At 48.5% G+C, this 25833-nt stretch overlaps 2 protein-coding genes across 2 annotated transcripts in view; one reads left to right on the plus strand and one right to left on the minus strand.

Annotated features, from left to right (window-relative positions):
• The first annotated feature begins 5748 nt into the window (after positions 1 to 5748).
• Positions 5749 to 14275, plus strand: MAP1LC3B (microtubule associated protein 1 light chain 3 beta). The gene is made up of 4 exons (XM_058845631.1): positions 5749 to 5910; positions 8444 to 8499; positions 10773 to 10879; positions 12789 to 14275. Exons 1-4 carry the CDS (start codon positions 5871 to 5873, stop codon positions 12961 to 12963), a joined length of 378 nt encoding a protein of 125 aa, XP_058701614.1. The 5' UTR covers positions 5749 to 5870; the 3' UTR covers positions 12964 to 14275.
• A 138-nt stretch (positions 14276 to 14413) lies between these two features.
• ZCCHC14 (zinc finger CCHC-type containing 14) overlaps positions 14414 to 25833 on the minus strand; it is a 49887-nt gene continuing 38467 nt past the window's right edge. The window contains exons 6-13 of the mRNA XM_058845616.1: positions 25246 to 25340; positions 25103 to 25157; positions 24368 to 24641; positions 23059 to 23150; positions 21947 to 22074; positions 21499 to 21639; positions 19957 to 21429; positions 14414 to 18570 (exon numbers count right to left, since the gene is read on the minus strand). Of these exons, the coding sequence (XP_058701599.1) occupies positions 18515 to 18570; positions 19957 to 21429; positions 21499 to 21639; positions 21947 to 22074; positions 23059 to 23150; positions 24368 to 24641; positions 25103 to 25157; positions 25246 to 25340 (2314 nt within the window). The 3' untranslated portion in view covers positions 14414 to 18514. The remainder of the gene's footprint in view (positions 18571 to 19956; positions 21430 to 21498; positions 21640 to 21946; positions 22075 to 23058; positions 23151 to 24367; positions 24642 to 25102; positions 25158 to 25245; positions 25341 to 25833) is intronic.

Genomic DNA, 25833 nt, shown 5'->3' on the forward strand with positions numbered 1-25833 from the left:
ACCTGGTGCACAAGAGGGCGGTTATAACTGAATATCACCTTCAACTTCAGTCATCAAAGTCTCAAATTGCTGTTTTCTCCCCTATCTTACCAAATCCATTATCTGAATCCAAACAAAAGAAGCCAGCTTTGTTTGTGACAGTAGGGAAAACAGGAAAAGTGCGTTATCATCATCTCCCATCCTCTGTGGCACTGTCTGAGCACCTTCCTTGGAAAACATTCCCAGAGTAATGGCTCGGAGCTTTCCCGTGCTGCTGTCTCAGGCAGGCAGCTCACAGCCCTTACCACAGGGCTCTTGAAAAAGGATGGAGCAACAGGGGAAATGTTATTGTTTCATTTCCCCCCAGCAATTAAGGAGCTGATGCAGCTCTCGCTGCAGTCAATTAGTCTTCACGCTCACTAAAGGGCTTTGGATGGCTCCCAAAGTTAGTGTCCTCATTTTCTGTAATCCTGGAAGTGTTTACGCCTTCCCAGGCTCTGAGTGGGGATGAGCCAGCTGATGGCATATCCAGCCAATTATAACCAGAACAGCGAGCTGAGAATGATTTATTTTCCATTTGGCAAGAGGGACAGAAAAGTATGGCAAGGCAGGCCGAGACAGATGAACAAACCCTCTCTGCGAGCCCTGTTTGCCACAGACAGTATTTACAGCATGTTTTTTTGGCATGGGCCTGCACTGAGATTTCTGCTTTGTAATAAAAAACAAAGACTCCTCCTGCCTCCTAAAAAACTGCTCCCATCCTTGGAGGGAGGACACATCAAAGAGCGAATATCCCAGTAGAAATGCCAAAGAGTTTTGCTTTGCTTTTTGTAATGTGCATATTTGAAGCTGGAAAACAGCTCTTCTTGTCCTGAGTCTATGATTTCCCACTTCCTTGCTTTCTCTGTGGACATTGATCTCAGCAGATTTTGCAGGATAAACACCACTGGGCAGGCTGGGCTCTTCAGGGAAAACCCAGAGTGCTGCAGAAAAGCTGCTGATGGCTAGGGAAGTGGTTACATCTTTCTGCTTTAGAGCAGAGCTCAGTGCCCTCTCTTTAATTGGCTCCCCACTGCCAGAGGGCAGGGATAGATGGGATATTGGGAAGGAATTCTTCCCTGGGACAGTGGTGAGGCCCTGGAACAGGTTCCCAGAGAAGCTGTGGCTGCCTCATGCCTGGAAGTGCCCCCTGGATAGGGCTTGGAGCCAGCTGGGATAGCAGAAGGTGTCCCTGCCCATGGGAGTGGGTGGCACTGGATGGGCTTTAAGGTTCCTTCCAACCCAAACCTTTAAGATCACTTCCAACCCCAGACATCCCATGATTCTGTGATTTATGGAAGAGGCTATGATCTTTCTTCAACGTGCTGTCCTTGCCATGAGGAATCAGTCGATCTAACAGCCTGCAGTCACCCAAGCCATCACAGCACTTGTACCACAAGCAGTTCTTGTCCCTCCAGCTTTGCCCCCAGTCCAGCCTAAACAATTTAGTTCCATTCAACACCTGAAGCAGCTCAGTTGGCAGGAGGATTCTCCTGCTCTGGAGGGGTCAGGTGCTGGGGGTGCCGTTCCTGATCCGTGGTTGTGCAATCCCAGGCAGCTCACAGAACCTCTCAGTGTCAGCCAGGAGAATGCTTTCTGAACCACAGGCAACGTAGTGCTCAGCTAATATTTGAACACGTGGGGGATTGCTTCAATGCTAGGAGTATCAAAAATCAGGGGAAGACCTTGTTACACGCTGTGTTGTTCCACGATTTCCCCGCTCTGCCTCCTGTGCTCGCACTGTCGTTGCTGCTTGCCAAGATATTATGGATTTTCTGAGTGAAAAGCAGTACACAAACACAACTCACTGCTGCTTACAACAACTAATTTACCCTGTTCCGTCGTGAGAGCAACATCTCCCATTTAAAACTAGATCCTGGAGCCAAGAGCTGTTTGCTGGAACAGCAGGAACAGCAGGAACTGATGTCAGTTATGGTACCCAGCAATGATGTCTTGGGCAATCCTTCGTGCAGGGAGAGTGCAGTGAGTTTTTAGCCAAACATTCGATGCAAATGATGGTTTTGTGATGATATTGCATGTATCTGTGTGTTAGCTTGGATTTACCACCCAAAAAAGTGTGTCTAATAGTCTAGAACATGTGATATTACAAGAGACAGTGTTGTGCTCCCTCTGAGGGATGGGCTCAGCTATTGTTAGACCCCAGAGAAAACCCACCCAGGCAAAATGTGGGTTTTCTCTCTAGCTCCACTTCTCTCAAATTACACTTTTCTACTCTCAAAACAGATATTTTGCCATTCTCACCACTTCTTCCTAAAGTTCTCCTAACTCAGAAGGTGAAATTTGAAGTGTGGGAATTTGTTCTTAAGGGTTGCCACCATCTTGAGGCAAATTTAAGATGAAAACTTCCCAGAAGAGTTATTTTAAGGTACTGCAAACAATTCTCTACAGTTGGATTCTGCCTGAAAATCTCCAATAGCAGCTGGGTAATGGCTGCACACTTACAAAAAAACCAAACCCACATTAATCTTGAGCTGAGCTGGATCGATAAGAACAATTTGTGAGAAAAGAACTGAGGGGAGGTATTTTAACTCAAGTTGAAATGCAAGTTATTATCAGCACAGTGTCCTTCCTTTTATTTTATGGGGCTTTTCTCTCTGTGTTCCTGGTGAATTTAATACTGCTGACAGCTGCTGAGCTCCCAGCCCCACACAGTGAGTGCTGTCTTCCAGGAAGGGTGCAGCACTGCAGAGGAACAGCTTTGTCTGCTCCTTGTGGGGAAAAAAAAAAAGCACCTTTTCAGTCCCATTGTACCAGAAAAATGAGAGGATGATTTATTATTCTGAATGTGAAATATACTCGTTTTATTGTGAGGCAGCTCATGTGGGAAAAAAATAGGAAAAGTGGGAGTTTTTCCCAAGGGGAAATGCTGTGATTATCAACCATGGTTTGGAGTCACTGTTCATACTGGATTTTTAACAAAAAAACACCAACCCAACCTTGTGGAAGATAGAATAGTTGGAAAACCCTGTTTTGCTTTTTTTTTTTCTTAGTATTTAGTCTGGTATATTAGGTGCAGACAGGAGGATCTGAGCTGGAATCCAAACCCAGCCTGTGCTCTAACCTGCTTTGTGAATTTGGGAAATCACATTTCCTTTGCCTCATGCAAAACTAGGGCTGACAGGGATTGTAGGGGGTTATTTACCCCATTTTCTCCCTGAGATCAGAATGATTCTCCCTGGACTCTTCAGAACAGATCTTTTACTAATATCTCTTAGATATTATTCAGATTCACTAGATACTAATATCTAATATTAAATAAAAACATCCAAAGGGGATTATTCCATTTCTTTCCTGGGGAATTTCTTCTGGTGCTCAACAATTCTTAACCTTAGCCCAGTCCCTAATTTCTATGGCCTTTTCCAATCTGTAAACTCATTATTTCTCATCCTGGTCCCGCAGTATGCAGGCAAGAGCTAATTCCCTCCTGCTCTGCAGAAGCCTTTTGCATATTTGAAGACAATGTAACATCCCCTTTGGGTTAAGTCTCCTCATCCTCATCCCAAATGCTTTCCAAAGTGTTCTAAGGCCAGGATAAAAATGCTCTGCAGCTCCATTTTTGAAAGGCTCTGTTCCAGCGCTGTCGCCGAGCCTGAAGCCAAAGCATTTTCCAAAGCAGCGTTTTCTCACCAGGGATGGGGAGCTGTGCTGAGGCAGAGCTGATCCCAAAGGCTATGTCCATGCTGTCATTCCAACTGCTCCTAACACCTTCCTCAAATCCAGACTCGCCAACTGTCTGTGCTGTCGACACGCAGACACGGGCGAAGGCTGAGCTGAGGAGAGAGAGGTCAGGCGAGTCTCGGTGTGGATCTAAGTTTCCTTCTCACAGTCTCTGCGGATTATTTATGAGAGGAACATGTGATAGCCCAGCCTGTCAGCAGATACTCTGATTGTGGCTCTCCCCAAGCACCATATGGATGCTTTCAGCCGGAGCTGCAGCCCTGCTAACAGTCGGCTTGTGGATGCAAAGCACACGGCGCACAGAGCCCGGAATTGTCAGCCCCGACACCAAGACGCACCTGTACACCCCAAAAATAACATTATGTGGTTTCACTGGGGCTCACCCTCCTGCCTTCAGCCCTCAGACACAATTCTCAGAGCATGGTGGAATTTCCTCAGCTTGGAAAATGTTTTTTTAAAAGGCAGGCATTTAAATTTAGAAGAGTTCTGTTGACACAGAAATTTGGTATTGCTGGCTTAAGTTGCAGATGTATCAGTGTTCTGCCAGTCATCCATGTCTCACCTGCTACCCCTGGACAGTGATGTGATGGACAGAGCAATCATACACCTTAGGGCTGTATTTCCTTGTTAGTCACACCTTTAATGGCCTCATAATGACAGGCCACCGGAACTGTGTGACCCTGAATCACAAAATTCAATAATGAACCCTCATTCCTTTGTGGGAGTGCAGATTCACTCCAAATTCAATGCATTGCTCCACCCCAAAAAATGCAAAAATACTGATAATCTCTAAAATGGTTAGAAAACTGTCCTTCTCCCTGTACTCCTAAGGGCAATCCTGGCCACAGCTCCCTGTCCTTTGGATTGTACAGTGCAATTGTGTTGCCCTACTGCTGCAAAATCATCCTTAAATTTCAAAACGCGGTGCTGGGAACGTATGTGAGAGAAAGAGAGATGCAGCTGAAAGGCTCCAGCCAACAGCTTGTGTCAGAAAGCTGCTAAGCAGGAAACAGTTGGGCAGTTTTACTCACAACGTGGTATCTGTGACTGAAGTTGTGATTTAATCAACTCCTCACAAACCGCGTGAGACCGGGGGGTGGCTTCCAAGAGAACTGGAGCACCTGCTCCTAAAATGTCGTTCTTCAAATGTAAACTCTACCACATATCCACATCAATGTGAAGGCAAAGTGGTGACAGATCATTGAACTTGCACTTCTGCAAGGAGAAAAGTGCTCACGTTGAAGGGGACGTAGTGGGCCACAAGGCTGCGAGTGCATGGAATTACGGAATAATGGAATAACAGTTTGGAGGGGACCTCAAGGATCATCCGGCCCAACCTGTCTTGGCAAAAGCAAATCTGCACTAGATGGCTGAATCTTAAAAGTGCTCAACATTGGCCAATCCACCACGTTCCTGGGGAGATTGTTCTTTTTTGTTGCTGAAGGGGAACACGGCAGGGCACCGAGGTGGCCATGGCTGTGTGACAAAGGAGAACACAGCTTGGCACCAAGGTGGTCATGGCTGTGTCACAAAGGAGAACAAAGCTTGGCACCGAGGTGGCCATGGCTGTGTCCCTGAGGAGAACACGGCCCTGTGGCCATGGCTGTGTCCCTGAGGAGAACACGGCAAGGCACCGAGGTGACCATGGCTGTGTCACCGAGGAGAACACAGCCTGGCACCAAGGTGGTCATGGCTGTGTCACAAAGGAGAACACAGCTTGGCACCGAGGTGGCCATGGCTGTGTCACTGAGGAGAACACAGCCTGGCACCAAGGTGGCCATGGCTGTGTCACTGAGGAGAACCCAGCCTAGCACCGGGGCAGCCATGGCTGCGTGCCACAGAGCCGGAGCACGGACCAGGCACCGTGACAGTCACACAGCCCGATGTCGGTGTGTCACTGAGCGGGGCCCGATGTCCGTGTGTCACTGAGGGGGCCCCATGTCCGTGTGTCACCGAGCGGGCCCCGCGGCCATGCCGGCGCTGTCCCGGTGCCACACTCAAGATGCCGGCGGGCTGAGGCGGAGCCGGCGCTGACGCGGGGTCAGCTGACGGCCGAGCGGCCGTGGCGGCGCGGGGGGCGGGCGCCGGCACTCGGAGGTGTCCGCTGCCGCCGCGCAGAGCCGCCGCCGGGCCCGGGCCGAGCGAACGCCGCCATGCCCTCGGAGAAGAGCTTCAAGCAGCGCCGCACCTTCGGTGAGCGCCGCGGGGAGGGACGCGGCGGGGTGCGGCCTGCCCGTGCTCCCGGCCCCGGCGGGCTGCAGGGGGGAGATGGCCGCGGAGGGAAGGGAAGGGAGGGGAGGGGGCCGATGGCGGTGGGAGCAGCCAAGATCCCCGGGCGGCTCCTGCTGACAGCGCCGCGGGCGGAGCGGGCGCGGGGCTGCCCCGCTGTCCCGGCCTGCTCGGGGTTGCGGCGGAGTGAAAGGCCGGCCCGGTGTGCGGGCTTGTTTACCCCGGCGCTTCGGGACAGGGGGGTTTTGTGGTGTCGCGAACTGTGGGGTGGCAGCTGGGCTGTGCCCGCCTGAGCTCTGCGCTGGGAGAGGGGCTCGGGGTGGGGACATCTCTTTATGGCATCATCCATTATCGACTGCAAAACTCCCAGGAGCCTGGAAACATCCTCGGCGTGTGTGCCAGGAGCTGGGCCTGCCCTTCCCTCCGGTGTCTGCTCAGTGTCCGGCGGCCTCTGCGCCAGTGGCAGCGGAATTAAAGCTCCGCTGGCAGCCGGAGCCTGGCGCGGAGAGAGGAATTCTCCACCCGGGCAGCCGCGGCTGGACTGGGGCGTGTGGCTCCCGTCTCTGTTTGGCTGTTGAAAACTAGCAGGGCATGGAAAAGAGCTGTGTAATGATGGCTGGGAAAATGAGATTAGACCTTTTCGAGAAGGAACAGCCTCGATAGAGCCGTGCCACGCTTCTGTGTGTGTGTGCTCAGGATGGGACCGGAGCAATCAAAGGGCTCGGGATCTGCTCATGTGTGTCAGTGAGGGAGGCTGAAGCGCTGCGAGGGTAACACGAACTGGCAGCGTAACCTATTTCTGCATGAAGTATAAAATCCCGTACGTGAGATGGAATTGGTGGAAGTAATTGATCCAGATTTTCCTTTCTTCCTGCCTTTGGGTTAAAGTCAAGCTGCTTAAGAGAGCTTTGTGATGTGCCCACCCTTGCCTTTGCTGTTGTGATAAATGTAAGCTGTTCCCTGCAGTGAAGCGGGGACGACATTGAGCTGACAAAAGTCTGTGTTTATGCTGCCCCTTTTCTCTGAGCCTTCCAAAAGTGTTGTTGACCCCATCGCCTGTCAGCAGCCTCTGTTGCAGGTATTAAGTTCAGCTAGGATGGCAGCCAAGCAGTTGCCACTGCAACTACTGTCGTCAGAGAACAGTGTTTATCTGTGGCTGACTGGGGCCTGATTTTGAACACGCCACACACAATAATCTCCATGATTTTCCCGGTTTATGTTCCTTCTACTCCAGGGAGTTCTGCTGAATAACACTGCTGTGAACAAACCTGTTCCAGCTGAAAAGTTAGTGCTTGCCAGGTGGATGGTTGGTCTCGCTCTCTCCACGTATCTTTTGGTTTCTGGTTAATCTTAAAAAGTATTTTAACGAGGTGGAACTCTGTGCCCTTGAAGCGCTCCTGCTGGGCTGTGGGAATGTGGCTCGGGACGTGGGGTGGCTTTCAGGTGAAGGCTTTGCGTGCTCCTTGCCTGAGTTCTGCTTGATTCACCTGCAGCTTCAAACGGTGATTCACGGGAGCTGCATTCCTTGCCGGGCTCGTGAGGAGGATGTATTTATTCCATGGGCACAAACACGGACTGAGGAGACTGAGGGATGTTATTGCTGAGTGTCCTGCCATTAGCATTCCAGCGGGGAGCTGGCCTAAGTGCTTCTCTCCCTAGGCAGGTGTGTGTTCCAGCCATGATGCAACTCTAAATCATCTCTCTCGGAGCTGTTTGGAACCTGAAAACAGCCTGGAAAGCCCCGTCCTGCTGAAAAACAGAGGGGTTAAAATTGGGTTCACTGAATCTGAGAGCAGGCAGGGGACGCACGGATGAGCGGCCCCTGAAAGCAGCCAGGCTGTTTACTCTGCCTCGTGTACTTCAGCCCGGTTCATGATAGCTGTTCTATTAATATTTCTGTCTGAGGAGAGGTGAACCTTATCCTGAAAACTGGCACAGAGAGTGGCAAAATGTGTAGGTCTGGCAGAGCCTCCAGCAGCTCCCGCAACAATGGGTGCGGCAGAGTCAAAATAAAACCTGGAATTCGGTAACAGGAGAGCGCACAAGGAAAGCTGATGCTGCCAGGCTTGGGCCAGTCCCGGGGCTCAAATAATTGTTGACCATTTCCTCTTCTGGGACCTGACAGAAATAGCACAGGGTATTTAGTTGTTAACTTGGGTGGTGTAATTTGAGGCCTTAACTGTGTGAGGTTAAATGTGTGCTTCAGTTGGGCAGAAAGTGAGGGGGTGTGGGGAGGAAAGGATCTCCTTTAACACTTTCTAGAAGTGCCAGGCAGGTGTACACAGCGCTTATCACCTTGGGTTAAGGAACAGGGCATCAGTTGACACAGGAAATGTTGTACTCCTGATAGTGCTGGCCCATTTAGAAATTGCTTTGCCTGAATTTCCTCTTCTGACTTTTCCATACACATGGTCCCTCTCTTCAGCAGTGGATAAATAAGGAAATAACAGCATTAACTGTGAATGTCTGAACAGATTTTTTTTTAAATCCCTTGCAGAACAAAGAGTGGAAGATGTACGACTGATTCGGGATCAGCATCCCACTAAAATACCAGTAAGTCCAGTTCTTTTTACTTCAGTTTCCAGTCTCATGTTCTTTTTAGCAGTTAGAAACCTGTGGAAGAGCTGTCCCGAGGAGACCAAATGAAAATGTGGCTGTTCAGGGTGGCTAAGCCTGGATTTCAGGAGCATTCTCAAGAAGTAATCCTCAGGGTTGGTGTGGTGGAGCAAGGTGCTCACAGGGGCTGGAGGAAGTGGCGTTTCCGGAGTTTTGCAGCTGTGTGTTGTAACTTGGAAGAAAACCACACCCCAGCTGAGCTCTGAGATCCTCCAGGGCGCTCAGCTCTTCTCTCTGTGGTTTTCTTTTCCGAATTAAGAGTCTTCAGAGGCTCACCAAGAAGAGTAGACAGGAGTGTAGAGGCAGACAGGGATTTGCTCATCAGCCTGTGCTGAGAAGGACAGAAATGCTTTTCTCCTGGGAATGGGCTCGTGCTTAGGTCTCCAGGAATGCTGCTGGGCTGTCCAGCTCTCACTGCATATCACTCCTCACCTCGTCACTCTTTGGCTGCTCAGCTCCAAATGCTGCCTGAGTTTGTGTTTTATTTTACTTATGGCATCCTCAAAATGCAGAGAATAGCCTACAAGCAAAAGGCGTGGATTGTGTTCTGTCACTGATGAGTTCTGCAGCAGAGGGAACTGAACTTTGGCTCTGTGATGAGATTGGGTGACCCCAATGTGTGGAAATTCTGCTGTGAACCAGCTGCTGCACACTGTCCCCTAAACAAACTCACTGATGGAAGCTGCTGTAGAAACAGAAACAAAAACGTTTTCCTTGGGCTTTAAACTCCTTCACCTTGGAGCTGCCACTGCTCCTTCCCTGTGCACCTGGGCAGAGGAACAAGGAATACTTCACAGCAGGGATTTTTTGGAATGTTTCATTTTTCCAAAAGGTGCTTTCCTTGCAAATCTGTTTCCTGACAAATATTGCTTTTTCACTCACCTTTCAGAGACCACTTAGCCATAGTCCCCAAGCTCTGTGACCACAGATTGAAAGCCAGGGATTTATGGCAAAACTCTCACTTTAAGTCAGCCATGGATAGGTTCCAGCCAAAAGTTCAGAGGTACCTAAGGAACTTGCTGGACTTGTGGTGATTCACACTCCCAGCTATCCCTGCTGGGATCCCTGGAGTCTCGCTGGGCCACTCGCTGCCTCGTTGTTGTCATCAGCAGTTCTGGATGAGATAAGGTGGCAATGTCACACTAGATAATAAATCCCTCCTGTGCTGCCAACATCCTCCATTCTGCTGTTAGAAATATCTACTGCTTGTGGCCCAACTGCTTAAAAATAGTGGGGCTTTGTTACCCAGAATGAGCCAGCATTTATTTCAACTGATGTAAGGCTCTTTCTCTGGTAGAATTCAATCAGCATCTCTTCACCTGTGCAGCTCTTTAAGCTCAACACATCCAGACCCCGTGAGCATGGAAAGGATCCAAGGGACTGGTGTCACGTAGCTCCTGTTGACTGAAAATCAACAAACCCCCCATGGCTGTGGAAACGGGAGCACACGAGCTCTGAGATCACTTCTTAAAAGCAGGAACTTCCCTCAGTTGCTGGGCAGGGTGTTCCTTAGATTGGGAAATCTGTAGTTTCTCTGTGAATTAACTGGTTATTACACTAATCCTGGCAGAGTGACTGATTCCTGGGCATCCTTGAGGAAATTTTCTCCTTAATTTGGAAATTGGAAGGTTTATATCCTTCCAAAGTAGCTTTTTCTCATGTATTAGAGGAACCATGGGAGGTGAATGGAACAGCAGAGTCATCTGGAGCGTGGCAGTTCTTAAAGACACGGCCTGAAACTGGAGAAATTCCAGTGAAAACTGCTTGATCTGGCAGATTTCTATAGCAGCACAAACCCCTGGTCAGCCACTGCAGTGTGGTAGAGGGAAGCGGGCTTAATCTTTCCTTGGATTTCCTTGTTGCTGGGTAAATTCAGTGTTGGGTTAAATGATTGCAGCAAAGGAACTCTCTTAAAATTGCTGAAGTTGTGGATGTGTGCTTGTAAAATCCCTGTGTGTTACCCCTCTGTGCAGTGACTCTTGCCAACAGAACAGAGGAGCATGTGAAGATAATTAATTCTCATGGAAACATAGAATTGTTTGGGTTGGAAAAGACCTTTAAGATAATTGAGCCCGACCATGAATTGGAGATTCATTTTCAGATTGGAGATGCATTCACAGATGAAGGGAAATGGAGCTGGGAGTGGGGAGGTGAGGGCACCAGACACTTTCCTGCCTTTCACATCTCCTGCTTTTTGTGTGTCTTCTCAGGTGATCATTGAAAGGTACAAGGGAGAGAAACAGCTTCCAGTTTTGGATAAGACCAAGTTCCTGGTGCCAGATCATGTCAACATGAGCGAGCTAATCAAAATTATCAGGTAGTATTGCTGGGATTCCAGTGTGAACTGATCAACCTCGGACTGTGATGCTTTGTTAATTCCCCACCCCGGTGCACTTGGGAGGTCTAAATGGAAAATTAATCTAATGAGCACTAGGACAAATCCAGGAGAAGGTGCTTTCCTTTTTGCTTTGCTGGAAAAACCCCACTCTGAAGAGAGCTGGGTTGGTAGTCTGCTTCCAAGAGAAATAACATTCCCAGAGCTGTAGGAGGGAGTCTGGGGCTGTGAATCCCTGTCTGACATGGGTCCTTCTGCCCAGGGCTCCAGCATTTCCTGCCTGGCTATTTTGGGATGCCTCCTTTCTTCTGCCAGGGAGTCCCCCTCGGGAGTGGCTGCCTCTTCCCACCCACTGGGGAGTTTGGGCTTGGAGCCAGAGCTGTGTGCTGCTGCTTGGGGATGCTGTTGGCATCCTTTGGGAGTTGAAGTTTCCCTCAGTGACAGCCCTGAGGCCTGGGAAACACCAACTCAAGCCAGAGTGAGTGAGCTGAGTCCTGCCCTGGCTGCTTGCTCAGCTTACAGGAAAGGCAGAAGGAAACAGCCTGGAAATTGTGTGGTTGAAAAGTGTGGTCAGAAATTCTGCTGGCAGTGCATCTCTGCTGGCTCAGCAGCAGTGTTTGATTAGGAAGGGTTCTCCAGTGGTAACTGGGAAGTGAGCAGCAAACCAGAGCTTGTTTTGTGATGGTCACTCTGCAGCAGGAGCTGGTTCGTGGAGGCCACGGGCTGTGGGAGTTGTCCAGGGTGTCCAAACAAAAACTGTCACAGGCAAATCCCAGCTCCTACAGGAGGAAGAAAGGTAGATAGGGCTTTGGAGAATGGAACCAGGTTGGTCAAGTTTTCCAGAGTTTCTCAGGAATGTGAAAGGCCCTGGGCAAAGAGGTTAACTGCAGGATGAAGGATTTTCCCACCTCTTTTCTCTGGCTTTACTGTTAATAACTAACTTGGTACCAGCCAGACTTGTGCCTCAGTCAGCTCCAGTGAGGCACAGCAAAGCCCATCCTTCCCAAACCTCGGAGAGCTGCTGCCTTCCCTCAGCCTGATGTCTCTGGAGTGATTAGGGTCTGGCTTTGGAAGGGTCCCTGTCCAGGGCTGTGGTTGGGAGCTAAATAAATCCTTGTTTCCAGCTGCTGCTGCCCCTCAGCAGTGAGTGGAAGCAGCAGGAAACTCTTCTGATCTATTCTTTCCTTGCTTTGGTGACAGCTCCACACTCCTGAGTTGCTGTTACTCATTTGTGTTTATCGAGTGGGAAGAGAGCTGCTCTCTGCAGACCTGCTCTGCAGGAGGCAGTTTAGCAGAAACACCCATTTCCCTTGAGCTGGAATGATCAGGGGAAATCCAGAAATCAGCTGTTTGCTGTGCCAGGCAGTTTGTGCAGCCTGTGGCTCCCTGCCCTTCCCACCATGCTTCTCCTGGGAGGGAGGGATTGAGGGAGGAGAAGGGAGCTGGATGCTCCAAGGTTAAACCCGGGCCGGTACAGAGCTGGTGACAAAGTGAGTTTAAAAGTTGCCCAGGTTTTGCGAGCTCTGCCCGTCTTTCCCAGTCTTCCTAATGATCTCTGGGTTCTCATTTCAGTGAGCTGCAAGCCAGAGATCCCTGGTTATTCCAGGGGTGCCTCTTCCCAGTCCCTCCAGTTTAATGCCCTTCTGGAATGCAGCTTCTCCCCTCAGTGAGGGCTCTGCCTGGATTTAGTGGAGAAATCCAGTCCAGTTTTGAGGGACGAGGCTGGGTGGGGACACAGAAGGAAAGGTGCCCATGACCGAGGTCAGAACAAGATGAGTTTTTAAATCCATCTCAAACCATTCCCCGATTCTCTATGACCTTGCTGCCGTCAGTGTTGAGGACTGTCCCTTGCCATCTGTCCTTTGTCCCCCTTTCCCTCACCCCTTCCCAGGCGACGCCTGCAGCTGAACTCCAACCAGGCCTTCTTCCTGCTGGTGAATGGGCACAGCATGGTGAGCGTGTCCACGCCCATCTCCGAGGTGTACGAGAGCGAGAAGGACGAGGATGGATTCCTCTACATGGTCTACGCCTCCCAGGAGACCTTTGGAGCGCCAGCTTCCGCCTAGGACACGCCAGCAGCCCTAGCCTAGGATTTGGGTTGACCCTTGGCCATCACCCCCACTCTACCCCACACACCCCCCAGGGAAAGAACCGGATGTCACCTACGCTCTCAGTCCTTAGCATAGTCTTGCTTTAGCAGGTGTCTCATCTCACCTTGCCTTGTTTGTGACTATTAAACAGTACAGACGAGCACCTCCAGCTTTGAAACCGGCCCTAATAATATTCCACACAGGCACATTTACAGGTCTGGACCTGATGAAAGGAGCCCAAATTGTGCATGTGACACTTGCAGAGAAAGGGATTTACTTTTAACAAGCAAACAGGCACCAGGGAGGAACAAAAGTGTTTCCCGGAGTTTGCTGGAAAATCTCCCTACAATTCCTTAAATTTTTTTGGTTTTAAATGGGAAGGTTTCTCATGAGGGCAAATGCATTTTGATGTTCCAAAGGGGAGCTTTTTCTTCTGCAGCTCCATCGGACTCGTGTCAGCGCTGCAGGGAGTTAAGGCAAGTGCTTGGGGTGAGCTGGGGAAGGACAACTCTTTGTGTCTCCGGTTTTTGGGCACCGCACGCTCCGGCGGTGCCGGTTTCTGGAATACTCATACCAAACACCACAGCTTTATCGTAGTTTTAGGAAGTGTCTAACTGTAAAATACACACCCAAACAGGTAACACTGAAATAAACTCCAGTCTGTTATGAATTCCCAATCCCTGTGTGTTCATCTGAGCTGGCTTCCAGCGATCCATAGGATCATGCCCCTAGCCCGGAGGCCGGCCGTTCCCGTGGGAATCGGGAGAAGCAGCTCAGGGCCGGGAGTTGACGAACAAATGATTTGTGGCACGGCTGGAGGCTCCTGTGTCCCGGGCTTGGAGCGGGCTGTGCAGAGGCGAGCTCTCCCGTGGGACAAACCTGTGTTTCTCTAGTGCTGTCGAGCGAGGCGTGGCGGGATCCCCGCGGTGTCCGTGTGTCACCGGTGTCACCGGCAGCTCTGGCGGGGACAGAAGCAATACTCCAGCGCCTGGCACTGCGCGGGGTGCACGCGTTGCACCTCCTCCACCTCGTACCTCCTCCACTCTTTGCATGCATCTCCTTCCCGGGGCCCTCTGCCCGTTTTTTATTGTCCTTTGTGTTTTTACTCCGACGTGAACTTTTCGATGCGGCTTGTTCTCTGTTTAGTTCTGTTCGTGTAAGAACTCGTTTAACTCATAACTGACAACTGTACTTGTAATTACGACGTGATCGACTGATATTCCTGTACAAATGTTGCTTTTTTAAAATTAATACAGTGCTGATATGGATGGATTACATCCCGACTTAATTCTGGCTCGTGTGGTTATTCCTAGGCGTTTTCACAGCAAAATAATTAAAGGAATTAAAAATACTTCCCTGCTACTGCCAAGCTGGAGAAGCCCCCACACAGCTGAATCCCTTTAAAATGAAAGCCAATACCAAGGGATTCTGTTTAACTCTTTATTTTCCATACATTAAATTTACTCAGATAAAAACATTCTAAAAATGTACAATTTAACTTTTAACAAAGTATAATAAAACATAAAAATCCCAATACCAGAATACTTGACATTTACAATTCAAAATCAAATTAGCTGAATATTAAATATTTACAAAACTATTTAAAATATTTATAAAGTTACATGCAGAATTTGTAATACTAGAAGTGATCGAAGTAAAAGAAATGGCTCAAATGGAGCAGGAATTTCCTTCATTCCTAATGGAAAGTTATGTCCAAGAGAAGCTGTTAATCTGCACTTGAAAACACACAGGATTTGCTTTCTGCTTCAGTACCAACACAGTTCTTGTGTGTACATCAAGAAAATTTCAGGGAACAAATGGGTAATTCCAAGGGTTTATTACAAGAGCTGTGGGGCCTCAACCAGCCAAAGTGATTCCTACTCTCACAAACGCTCCAATATGTGGATTTTTATCCAGATTTGCCCATATTCATCCCATTTAGAGGTGGTCCAGACTAGCCTGAATCCAGCGCTCCGAGGCTCCCTCTGGCACAGCTCTGCTCCCCTGCAGGATTTTGGGAGGAGCGTTGCTCTGCCCCAGCCTGGCTCATCCCGGGATATCTCTGCCCAGAGAGGAAATGGGATCTGGGGGAATGGCCAAGGCCTGGTGCTGGACTGTTAATTTGGGAAGTCTGGTGCTTAATTTGCCAAGATTTAATGACTGTGGTATGAAAAGGTTTCACAAAAAGCTGAGTGTGTCAGAGCTGGTTTGAATAAAAACCAGTTTTGATAAACTTTAATAATGGTTCAAATGTAGTTTTCAATAAAAGTTGGGTGGAACCCTCTGATCAGTATCTCGGTTCCCACTCCCTCCTCTCTGCTCTCCCCATTAAGATCGAGCCCAGAATATTTATTAATGCTTAATTTGCAGAGTGAGGAGGAGTTTGCTGGAAATTCCATCCTATTTTGAGTCTTTCCATCATCAAATGGAAAATGCAGCTGGAACTGCACCACCCGCTGCTCCCTCCCCTGGGAAAGGCTCCTCGCTGATTCTCCGTGGAGATGACTGGGGATTCCCTTCCCTCTTACACTGAAAAATCATTCCCATTCCACAGTGAAATCCATCTGGAGAATTCATTCTTTTTATACTTGCAGGACAAAGATAGGGCTAAATAACATTCTTTGAAATCTCCATCTTTCAATGTACAAAAATAGGGTTTAAGAACTGCTTCCTTCAGGCAGGGCAGCTGGAGCTCTACTATTCCAACCCAAGCTGCCTTGCTTTTTTAGGGGTAAAAAGGTGGATTTGTGCCTTTTAAGAACAGATTAAGGATAATTTTATGGAATTAAGGTGCTCTGTTCGGACTTACCAACTTTGGTTGTTCTGGGTACAGAGTGGAGGGTGTTCACTGGCAGGTCTGAAGCCCCAACTCACTGGGGTTTGGGGAAGGCTCTGAAGTTGCTGCTGGCTCACCAGATTTTCCTCTCGGACACTTGCGTTGCCTCCAGGTCCTTCTGGATTGGATCTGACTCCAAACCCAGACCCAACCGTTCCAAAGCGTCACCCAAATGCAGCCATGAGCCACTTGGAGAAACATCAGCCTTAACTTGACACAAAGGAAACAATCCCAAAGAAAGGAATGAAACAGTTTGCTGGAAACATCAGCCTTAACTCTACACACAGGAAAGGATCCTAAAGAAAGCTCTGGAGAAAGGAATGAAACAATTTGCTGCACAGAAGTTCAGTTTTACAGTCCTTTTGATATGATTTTTTCTGTGATGAAGATCAGACACAACTGTGCCCAGCCTTGGGCAGTAAAACAAAACACAACTGGTAAAGAAATTACCTTTTTTTTTTTCTTTTTTTTTTTTTTTTTTTGCTGCTGCCGTTTTTTGCTGTTTCAAGAGGGTTTTGAACACTCACGTGTGTGTTGAAATACAGTTTCTTTAAATACAATTTTAAAATACTGTTTAAAAAAGTGAAAAAAATAATAACAATAATAATAATAATAACAGTAACACTAAGTTTGGCTTTCAGCACATGTTCCAGGCCACTGGAGAGACCCTCAAAGCTGCAAATAGTAAACATGGAACTGCACGTTTTCCTTGGGCATGATGCAGTGGGACAGACTGTTCCTACCATTGTCTCGAGCTCATTAAGGCAAAGTAAATTGCATTGTCAGTTTTCATCCCTTTAGTGTTGTAGGTCTGAAGGTTGTTCATGGGAACACAGGGAACGTCCTCAAACGCAGGCAGAGCCAACAGGGAGCGGGAGCTGGGCTGGGGATACACAAATCTGGGGGTTCTTATTGCATAGCAATAAAAAGTATCTTTGTCTGTTTGTTCGTTTAAACCAACTGTTCTGCAAATTCCCATTTTGGATCCCTCCCTGGGCCGAGTTGGGTTCTGCCCACCCGCGTTCCCGAGGCTCTCCCGATGCTGATGATCCCGCGGGGCTGAGACTGCCCTTGGAGACACAGGGACGCAGGGATGGCCCAGAATGTTCCTTTCCTATGAGCACGGCCCAGGAAGGGCTGAGCTCCCCTCTCCTGGGGACAGCCCTGCACAGCCCCAAACCCTCCTGCTCCCAGAGGACTTCCCAACTCACTGCTCCACTACAAATCCTATGGATTCATCCTGCTGTAAGGAATACCTCCGAGTGTAAACGAGGCTTCAGACTTTAAAGGTGTCTCCCAAATTACAGGATGCAAATATCTCTCTGTCAGACACTTTTACAGAGGAGGCCTCCCCCATTTAATGCCGTCAAATTCCCAGGGGGAGCTGAGGGGGGAGCCATGAGGATTAGGATCTTCTTTCAACCAGACAGGACCAAAGTGTTTCAAATTAGCAGTTCGAGATGGGTTTGGCTTCCTCTCAAGTCCTAATTTAGATTTGTCACCCACAAATGATGGACTAAGTAGTTAACACCAAAGCTACTCATCTACAACCTACTGCAACGAAGGAGGCCGACAAGAAATCCTTCCAAGTCTTGATAATAATGAAGTTTTTACTACCTTTTACATGTTTGACTCCCACCACTCCTGAATCCTGGGGTAGGAGCCAAAGGGTATTTTATATAAAGTAAAGCAAAAGCTTATCAACTCTGCTGCCAGAGTTCTTAGTTTGATTTTTTTTCTTTTTTTTTTCTTTTTTTTTTTTAGGATGGTTTAAAATTCATTTACAAAAGCAGAATAATAAGGTTTCTGTGAAAGAGACCTATATACAGTAACAGGACGTAAAGGTTTTGTGTATTACAGGAAAATATCCTTGAAGCCTTTATGACTCTGGAGTCTCTGGGACTTGGACCCTTGGAAACTAAGTTTATTCCAGTGCTGGGAAGCCAGCACTAGCTAGTAATAGGTGAGACAATGAAGCACGAGTTTGTTTCCAGAAGGAAGTGAAACTGCCGTGTGTGTTCTTTTGGAAGGGAAAAGAGAGACTTTTTAGGATTTTTATTGTGGAATTAAGTCCCGTAAGCCTGCTGGTGCCAATTTGTAAAGGTTGGAACTTCTTTGCCTCTTGCACTGGTCTCAGAGTGACACTGTCTGCTAAAAGTGCAGAAAGCTTGAAGAGTTTTACATTCTTCTGTAGTGCAATCCTTAAAAATCCCAGAGATTAGTGCCTGATCACTTTTGAAAAAAAGTAGACATTTTACCTAGCCCAGGGGTGCCAAAGTCCTTCTGGCCACTCCTACCTTCCACCTCAGAACAGAGCTGCCCTGGAGTCAGGCCTTTCACCTTAGAAAAGTCCCATTGTGGCAACGTTCTCCAGCCAAAAAAGTCCAGGGGATGTTGTACTTCCAGCAGGAACTGCAGCTGGCCAGCTCCACCATCCATCCATTCATCCATCCATCCATCCATCGGTCCGGGGACACAGAGTCAGGAGTTCCAACAACAAAGCTTGAATTTGGCAATCAAAACTGGGTTGGCTGCACCCCTAAGCTAGATTTTCTACCTAGTCTAATAAAGTAAAGCACCTTTGGATTAAAAAATACATTAAGCTTAACAGCAACTGGACGTCTCAGTTTTGTGGTTCGATCTCCGTCGCTCTCCATGGCTTTACAGCATCGTGGTGTCAGTGGGGAAACCTCAGTCTGTGGAGTCCAGACTTTCGGAGGGAGGGGCGTACTTCAGCCTGAACGTACCTGGGACAGGGACAGGGACACAGGGGTTACACATCAGTCACCTCCCACAGCTTCCCAAACCAACCTGCTGCTTCTTACTCATGGAATGCACCATTGGAGCTTGGGTGGAGATTTAGGGCTGGCACGACTTTGTTTCATGGAATCAGAATCCCACAATGGTTTGGGTGGGAAAGGACCTTAAAGATCATCCAGTTCCAATCCCAACACCTTCCATCATCCCAGGCTGCTCCAAGCCCTGTCCAAGCTGGCCTTGGGCACTTCCAGGGATCCAGGGGCAGCCACAGCTGCTCTGGGCACCTGTGCCAGGGCCTGCCCACCCTCACAGGGAAGAGTTTCCTCCCAATATCCCATCTAACCCTGCCCTCCTTCAGCTTAAGGCCATTTCCTCTTGTCCTGTCAGCCCACGCCCTTGTGAAAAATTTGGCAGACTTTAAATGAGAATTTAATTAATGAAATTAAATCCAACTTAAAAAGACATCAGAGTCTGCTGCATTTCTGAAGTTCTCCCACTCAGGACTGATGAGGCAGCAGCTCTGCTTCCCCCTGGCCACTACCAAAACATTTACCACTGGAATTCCACTCAGTATTTACCTTTTTCCTGCTGTAAATTGCTGTCCAACACCTGACACTTGTTAATTTATGGTGTTCAAACTGTTGAGACCACACAAAAATGAATCCAGGTAAAGACTACAGACAATGCACGATGTCAAATGCAACTTCAGTGCTCTTCACTCAGAGTTTGTATTTCATTTTTTAACCCACACCACTCTCATATTATCCCAACGTAAGATAACCAAAATAAAAAAGAAAAATGGGACTAAAAAGTACTCTTGGTAAAGTAGCATTTCTCTTTTAGCTGTTTCCCTCCTGGAATTAAGGATTCAGCGCTTTCCTGGAGAAGCCTGTGCTGTAAGTGTGTAAGCAACATACCCTATAAAATAATTACAGCAGCAAACAGGACCTTCAGGAGGCTTTGAACGGCAATTCTTCATTTATGTTATTGTGTTGGGCAGGAAGGGAAGAGGAACAGAGATTTCAGTTTGTAAAATTCCGGGGGAAATTGAAATAATGACCAAAGCTGACCTGGCTGACAAGGCAGAAGCAGCAACAGCGATTTGGCTGCAACCTGTCCACAGCAGCTCCCTCCCTTCCTTGATGTTTCTTCCCTCCCTAAAAACCACTTCCCACTAAAAAACAGCACCAACCCCACAGAGCACACCCGAGGCCTCGCCTGGGTCCTCCCGATGGGGCTGCCTAAAATTTGCCAATATGTCAGAACATCAACTTTTAATAACAAAATGTTTTTACAAGCCAGAGATTCCAAGATGCCATCAGACCCCACGGGCAGGGCTCAAGGCCGTGCTCTGTGTCCTCCCCAACCTTTACCTTGCCGATTGAAATCCATGGGTGGCTGTTTGCAGTCCTGAGCTCTGTGCCCGCTGGCCCCGCAGTTGTAACAGGAGAGGTTCCCGTTTTTTTTGTGACTTGACCCGTTGCCGTTGCCCATCATTCCCTGTGCCTGGTACACCCCGGCCGTGCCCGCCATAAAGTTCTGCATGGGCGGCACGGCGAAGGTGGACTGTCCTGCCATGACGGAGTCGGGGGCCAGGCCGCTGTTGTAGGCCGTGTGCACCACGGGGAACGTGGTGCTGCTGTTGTACTGCTGCGTGTTGATGTAGCCGTTGCTACACAGGGGGTTGAAGGGCAGGAAAGGGAAAGTAAACATGGAAGGTCCCGAAAAGGGGTGCTGGAAATAGTTGGCGTAGCTGACGGTCATGCCGCTGGAGCCGCAGTTGCCGCTGCAGCCGCAGGAGCTGCACACCATGCAGCCGGGCGGCTGCGGCGGCGGCTGCTGGTGGTGGTGGTGGTGGTGGTTCTGGTTGGGGACGGGGACGCTCCCGGCCGAGCCGCCGCCGCCGCCGCTGCTGCTGCTACTGCTGCTGCTGCTGCTGCTGTAGAAGTTGTTGTCGGCGCCGGAGGAGAGCGTGGGGCTGGAGCTGGGCGCGGGGCAGCTGGGCAGGTTGGCCATGGTGGTGAAGGACGGGGACGGGTGGCTGCTGGAGGAGGCCGCGTTGCTGTTGGCGCAGAAGCTGCCCTGCATGGGCGCCACGGGCACGCTGCTCATGGCAGAAAAGGCAACTTTGGTGTTGGCTGTGTACAGAGCAGTCCGGGGGTTGATTATTGCAGGGGACACCGTTATTTGCATATTACTGGAGCAGGAAGTCTGTCCGGCCATGGCGGAGTCGGTGGGAAGAGACGAGGACACCAGGAGTTTGATGGGCGGACGAGCCACGTGGAAGACTGTGCTGGACGTCACCGTGGCAGCAGTGCTCGTCTCCACTATGAGTCCTGGCTGCTGGGCTGGTTTGATCACTCTGTCCAGAGTGGAAGCGTGGACGACTTTGGTGCGAGGCCCAAAGCTCATGGTGGACGTGGGGGAGCTGCTCTCGGCACCCCCCGGCAGCACCTGCAAGGGCTGGTGAGGAGAGGACGAGGACATGACATCCACCACGGCGTTCCCAAAGCCCTTTTCCATCTTGATGCTGCCCCTCGAGCTGGGAGACACTTTATTCCTCTCCTCCAAAGACAAGAGGGAGTGCACGGAGGACGAGAGCAGCTTCATGTCTGCGGAGCCGCGCTCCGGTTTGTGCACGGAGCCGAGCATGCGGATGGGGGTGATGTGTGAGGGGGTTGGGGACAGCATCTGCATGGGCAGCGCGTGGTGGCCGGCGGGGCCCGAGCCGGTGTCGTTCTGCACGGGCAGCACCTGAGCCGTGGGCCGGGCAGAGCTCGAGGGGAAATGGTTCAGCAGCATCACCGGCTTCTCCTTGTCCGAGGCGTCCAGGTGGAGCTCCAGGCCTGGGGAGAGAGGAGCCGTGAGGACAGCCCTGGGCACGGCAGGGGGCACGGCTGGGGGGCTCTGCTTACGTCTCTCGTTCTCCTCGGCGCTGTCCGAGCTCTCCTCCCGTGTCTGGATGCCCATGGGGCTGGAGCTGGAGCTGGAGTACTCGGAGGAGCTGCCCTCCCGGGGCAGGGGGTGGGCTGGCTGATCCACGTCCACTCGCAGCTCTGCAGGGACAGGGGACACGGGGGTGACACTGACAGCACCTCAGGAGAACACAGCCATGCTCAGGGATACATCAGAGGTGGAACAGCCCAGCCAAAGCAGCTGCCCATTCCCACCAGAGCCATGGGAAAAGTCACTTTTTCATTTCCCCCGATAATCACTGAAATCAGACTTTTTGCTTGCTCCCTATTAAGCATTAATATGGAAAGCTCTTGGAAGATAAAACTTGGGGAAGAAGCAGCAGCACAGGAATGAGCTGAGCCTTGTGCAGGCACAGCTGAGCACAGCAGTGTCCCCTGCTCCCCTTACCTGCAGCGTGGTTGCCCCGGATACTCTGGATGGGCCCCACGTGGGATGTGGGGGGAACCCTGGCCACCCCACTGCTGCTCACTGAGGAAGGTGTGGAGGGGTTTAGGCACCGTTTCTCTGATTTCTCCCTACAGGGTGATGGAGAGAAGCATGAAACTGGTTAAAACACAACCACAAAGAAATCCTTTTCTGAATGAACCCAAAGCAGACAAAGCCCATTGAACAATCCACTGATGCCGTGCTCATTTCAAATGGAAACACTTGGAAATCACATCAGTGCTGACCATAACTGCCAGCAGTTAGGGTTGGACTATTTGCCATCTGATTACAACACTTATTTGTTGTATCCTTTATCCTCTTATTTGTCCAGGGTAAAACATCACCAAACCCTGACTGAACTCTAAAATTCTATCATGTATTATGTCAGCACATCCCAAACCCAGCCCTGCACACCAAACCCAAAGAGAAAACAAACACAGTCCCAAGTTTTCCGTTTCCAAACAAACTCTGGAAAAACTAAGACTGCTGAAAAAAGCTGCCAAGGCAGCTCTGATAAATGGGCACAGATTTGGATTTCTAATTGCTTTTTAAGGAGCAGCAGTAGCTGCAGAATAAACATTTCCCTGTAAGCGGAGATGGAAAAACCAGGACAATCTGTTGCATCAGGGCTGTCACAGCTCCCTGGTGTCACCGTGGGACACTGAGGCAGCTCCCAAAGCACCATCCACATGGATTGGAGACAAAAAATTGTCACTTCCTAGGAAAAAAAGGCCTGACTTTGGGAGTGCATCCCCTGGGCTTGCAAACCAAACACCTCCCATCAATGTCAAGTGGATGGAAAGCCCAAAATCTTTGCAATAACTGTGACACAAGTTTAAAAAAAAACCTAAACACAATATGTATATTTGTAGATTTAAAAATTTGGTATACTTATAACAATCCTGACCAGGCAGCAGTAAACCAGAAAGCACTAAATATTGTTTAGTAATGGAGCTCATAATCACCCATATCTCCAGGTGGGAATCATGGTAGGTTTGTGGACTGGGAAGCAAAAACCACTGTAAAATTTGCATTTTTTGACCTTAAAAAAAGTTCCCCCAGCCTTCACTTACTTCTCCAGCTCTAGTTGGGTTTTGAGCTTCTTCTTTGCTCCCATGGTGAGGGACTCAAACTTATTCAGATCTTCCTCAGTAAGACTCAGAAACTTGGAAAGTAAAAATATGTTTAGTTTTATAAGCTGGAATATTCTTGTTCCCATTTTCAGTGAAAAGCAATTCCAAAAGCCAACTTTAAAAGCATTTTTAAATTCAAAGAAACTCTCTACTCCAGTTTTCAATTATAGTGTAAAAGGAAAGTGTAAGGGACTGGCATGAAAGAAACACCTGCAGATTTAATTTAATTAAGAGTGTGCTTGTATTAACCAGTCACAATAAAGATGAAATTACTCGTGTACATATTAAAATAGAATTAAATTAAAATAGAACTTGATGCTATCAGTGAATTTAAGGATCTTAGAAAATCATTCCAGTTTTCCCAGTAAAATTTACCTGAGAAGTGCAGTGGAAAATATACACCAATAGTAAATTTAATGATAAAATATAGAGATAGATACAGACATTTATATTATAATGTAATTAAAATGAAAGCCATTGAAGTATGCATAATAGTATTTGCTTTGTTAAAATATACTGGAATATAGAGTTTTACTACTTTATTAATGGAAAAAAAAAAAAAAACAGTATATTTCCTTTCTATAATGAAGAAAATTAAATCAGAAGACTCTGGTAAGAGATTGAAATTAAATCCATAAAATATTCCATAAGCAGCACCAAGCTCAGCCCAAGCCCTCCCTCCACTGGAGGGCGTTCCAGGGCAAAAGACAGAGGACAAGGAATCTCCCAATGGAGTTGGGGAAAAAAAAGCTCTAAAACCTTGTTTTGATAAAATCCAGCACACACAGGTGTTATCTGGGACTCTTACAATGCAAACAAACCTCACTCACTCATGTTCATATCCATGCCACGAGTCTCTGAAAATCTGTTTCTTAAAATGAGGATAACCAAATATTTTGGGAGAAAAATCAACCAAGAAGCAGAAATCAAGAGAAATCAGCATATTTAGGTATCTCCTGCACACAAAGGGATGACCAGGGAGCCAAGCAGAGCTCCTAAAGCAGCATCCAAGCTGGATCTCCAAGCATTCCCTGAGGAAGCCTGGGAGAAGCAGCAGCTGTTGAACAGCCCAGGACACAACCCAGAGTGAAAACAGCAAGGTTTTCATCAGTTCATTATTGCTTTCAGAAAGTGAAAACCTCCCCAGCACGTGCCAGAAACTCGTGTGATCCTCAGTGCAGATGTTCCCAGCCTGGAGAACATGGGGATAATTTAAAAGCTGGCTGCTTCCCCCCATTTCCTGCCCTACCTTTTCCATGGTGAGCTGTTTGAAGACAGGGTAATATTTGTGCAAGCGCAGCTTCCTGAGCCAGTCCAGAATCCCGTTTTGCTCCTGTGTCTGAGGGGTCTGAGGGCTGGAAGACATCAGCATGGCTGGGGAGGAGGTTTCCATCTGGGAGCGATAGCCCAGCGAGGAGCCGGTGCCTCCGGAGTGGGAGCAGTGGGGCAGAGACACGGGAGCAGTAGCCGAGTGCTGGACGTGGTTCTGGGAAGACTGAATTCCAGCCACCCCACATATAGGTCTGGAAAATAGGAACAGGGCTGGGTTTAGCACGTTGGATAAGCTGTGTCACCCAAAGTTCAGCTGCTGCGGTCACAGGAATTTGGATTCTGGGAAAAACCGCCCCGTTGGAGCCAAGGTATGGATTTGTACCTGCCCTGTTCCACAGCTCAGTAAAACAGGGCAGTTCTGGCAAAGGGTGAAGCTGATCTTCACCTTACAGAATTTCCCTTCAATCATCACAGATATTAAATATTCTGTTGCCTCTCTGCGATTTAAAAAAGCTTCTGACAGAATGGCCTGTGCATTATTAAAAAGAAGTAAAGACACCCAAATATAATCCTATGGAAATTTCTGGTCTTTCCATATGGAAGTGGCAAAAGAAGCTGCAATATTGGCTCCTTGAATGGGGTCTGGGTTTTGTTGAAGGACATGAAAATTGCCTCTTAAGAGAATGAGTTGTAAATAAGATAAATATTTCACCTTCCAGATGTTCCCAGCGTAGTTCCTACTTTATACAGGGAGGGGTTGCCAGGATCTGGAAACAAGGAAGAGAGTCACAAATGGCATCAGTTTATGAAATGCAGTACAAAAAAAAATATCGTTTTAACTTTATTTCAACTCACTTGAGCTCTGAAGTTGTTGTGAGGGAGATGAAGTGCTGAAGAACTTCCTGACGTGGTCATTTTTCACCACATGGGAAGGGAGCGGGGCCAGGTACCTGCAGCAAACAAAGCCCCTGCTCTGTTAGAGCCTCTCAAATCCATCAGGATTGCACTCTGGATAACACACTTGGAAAGGAGATTGGAAATTTAAAAGCTGAAAAACACCATGCAATTCTGAATTCTGGAAATTTATGGGTATTCTTATTCTTAACAATCCCTGTTACCCCTGGGTTGTTTTCACTCTGGCGAGTGTTTCAGCAAAGATGCCTCATTTAGGAACCCTGAACACTTCTAAGGCATAAAATGTTCAAATGTAAACTTGAAAATTGCCTTTCAAATGCAGGAACCTGATGAATATAAAATAGAGATGGATCTGTTATTGAATTTCCTCCTCTTAGAGATAAACAGCAGATGCAGAGTCTGGCAGTTTAGGGAAAAACTTCTGTCACGTTTTCCCTGTGCCTCTTTGAAGGGAAAAGAGCCCTTACAGCAGCATTCCAGTGCTTTGAGGGGCTTGTGGGAGGCTGGAGAGGGACCTGGGACAAGGGA

This window comes from Poecile atricapillus, chromosome 10 (genome assembly GCF_030490865.1).
Source record: "Poecile atricapillus isolate bPoeAtr1 chromosome 10, bPoeAtr1.hap1, whole genome shotgun sequence".
Classification (NCBI taxonomy): domain Eukaryota; kingdom Metazoa; phylum Chordata; class Aves; order Passeriformes; family Paridae; genus Poecile; species Poecile atricapillus.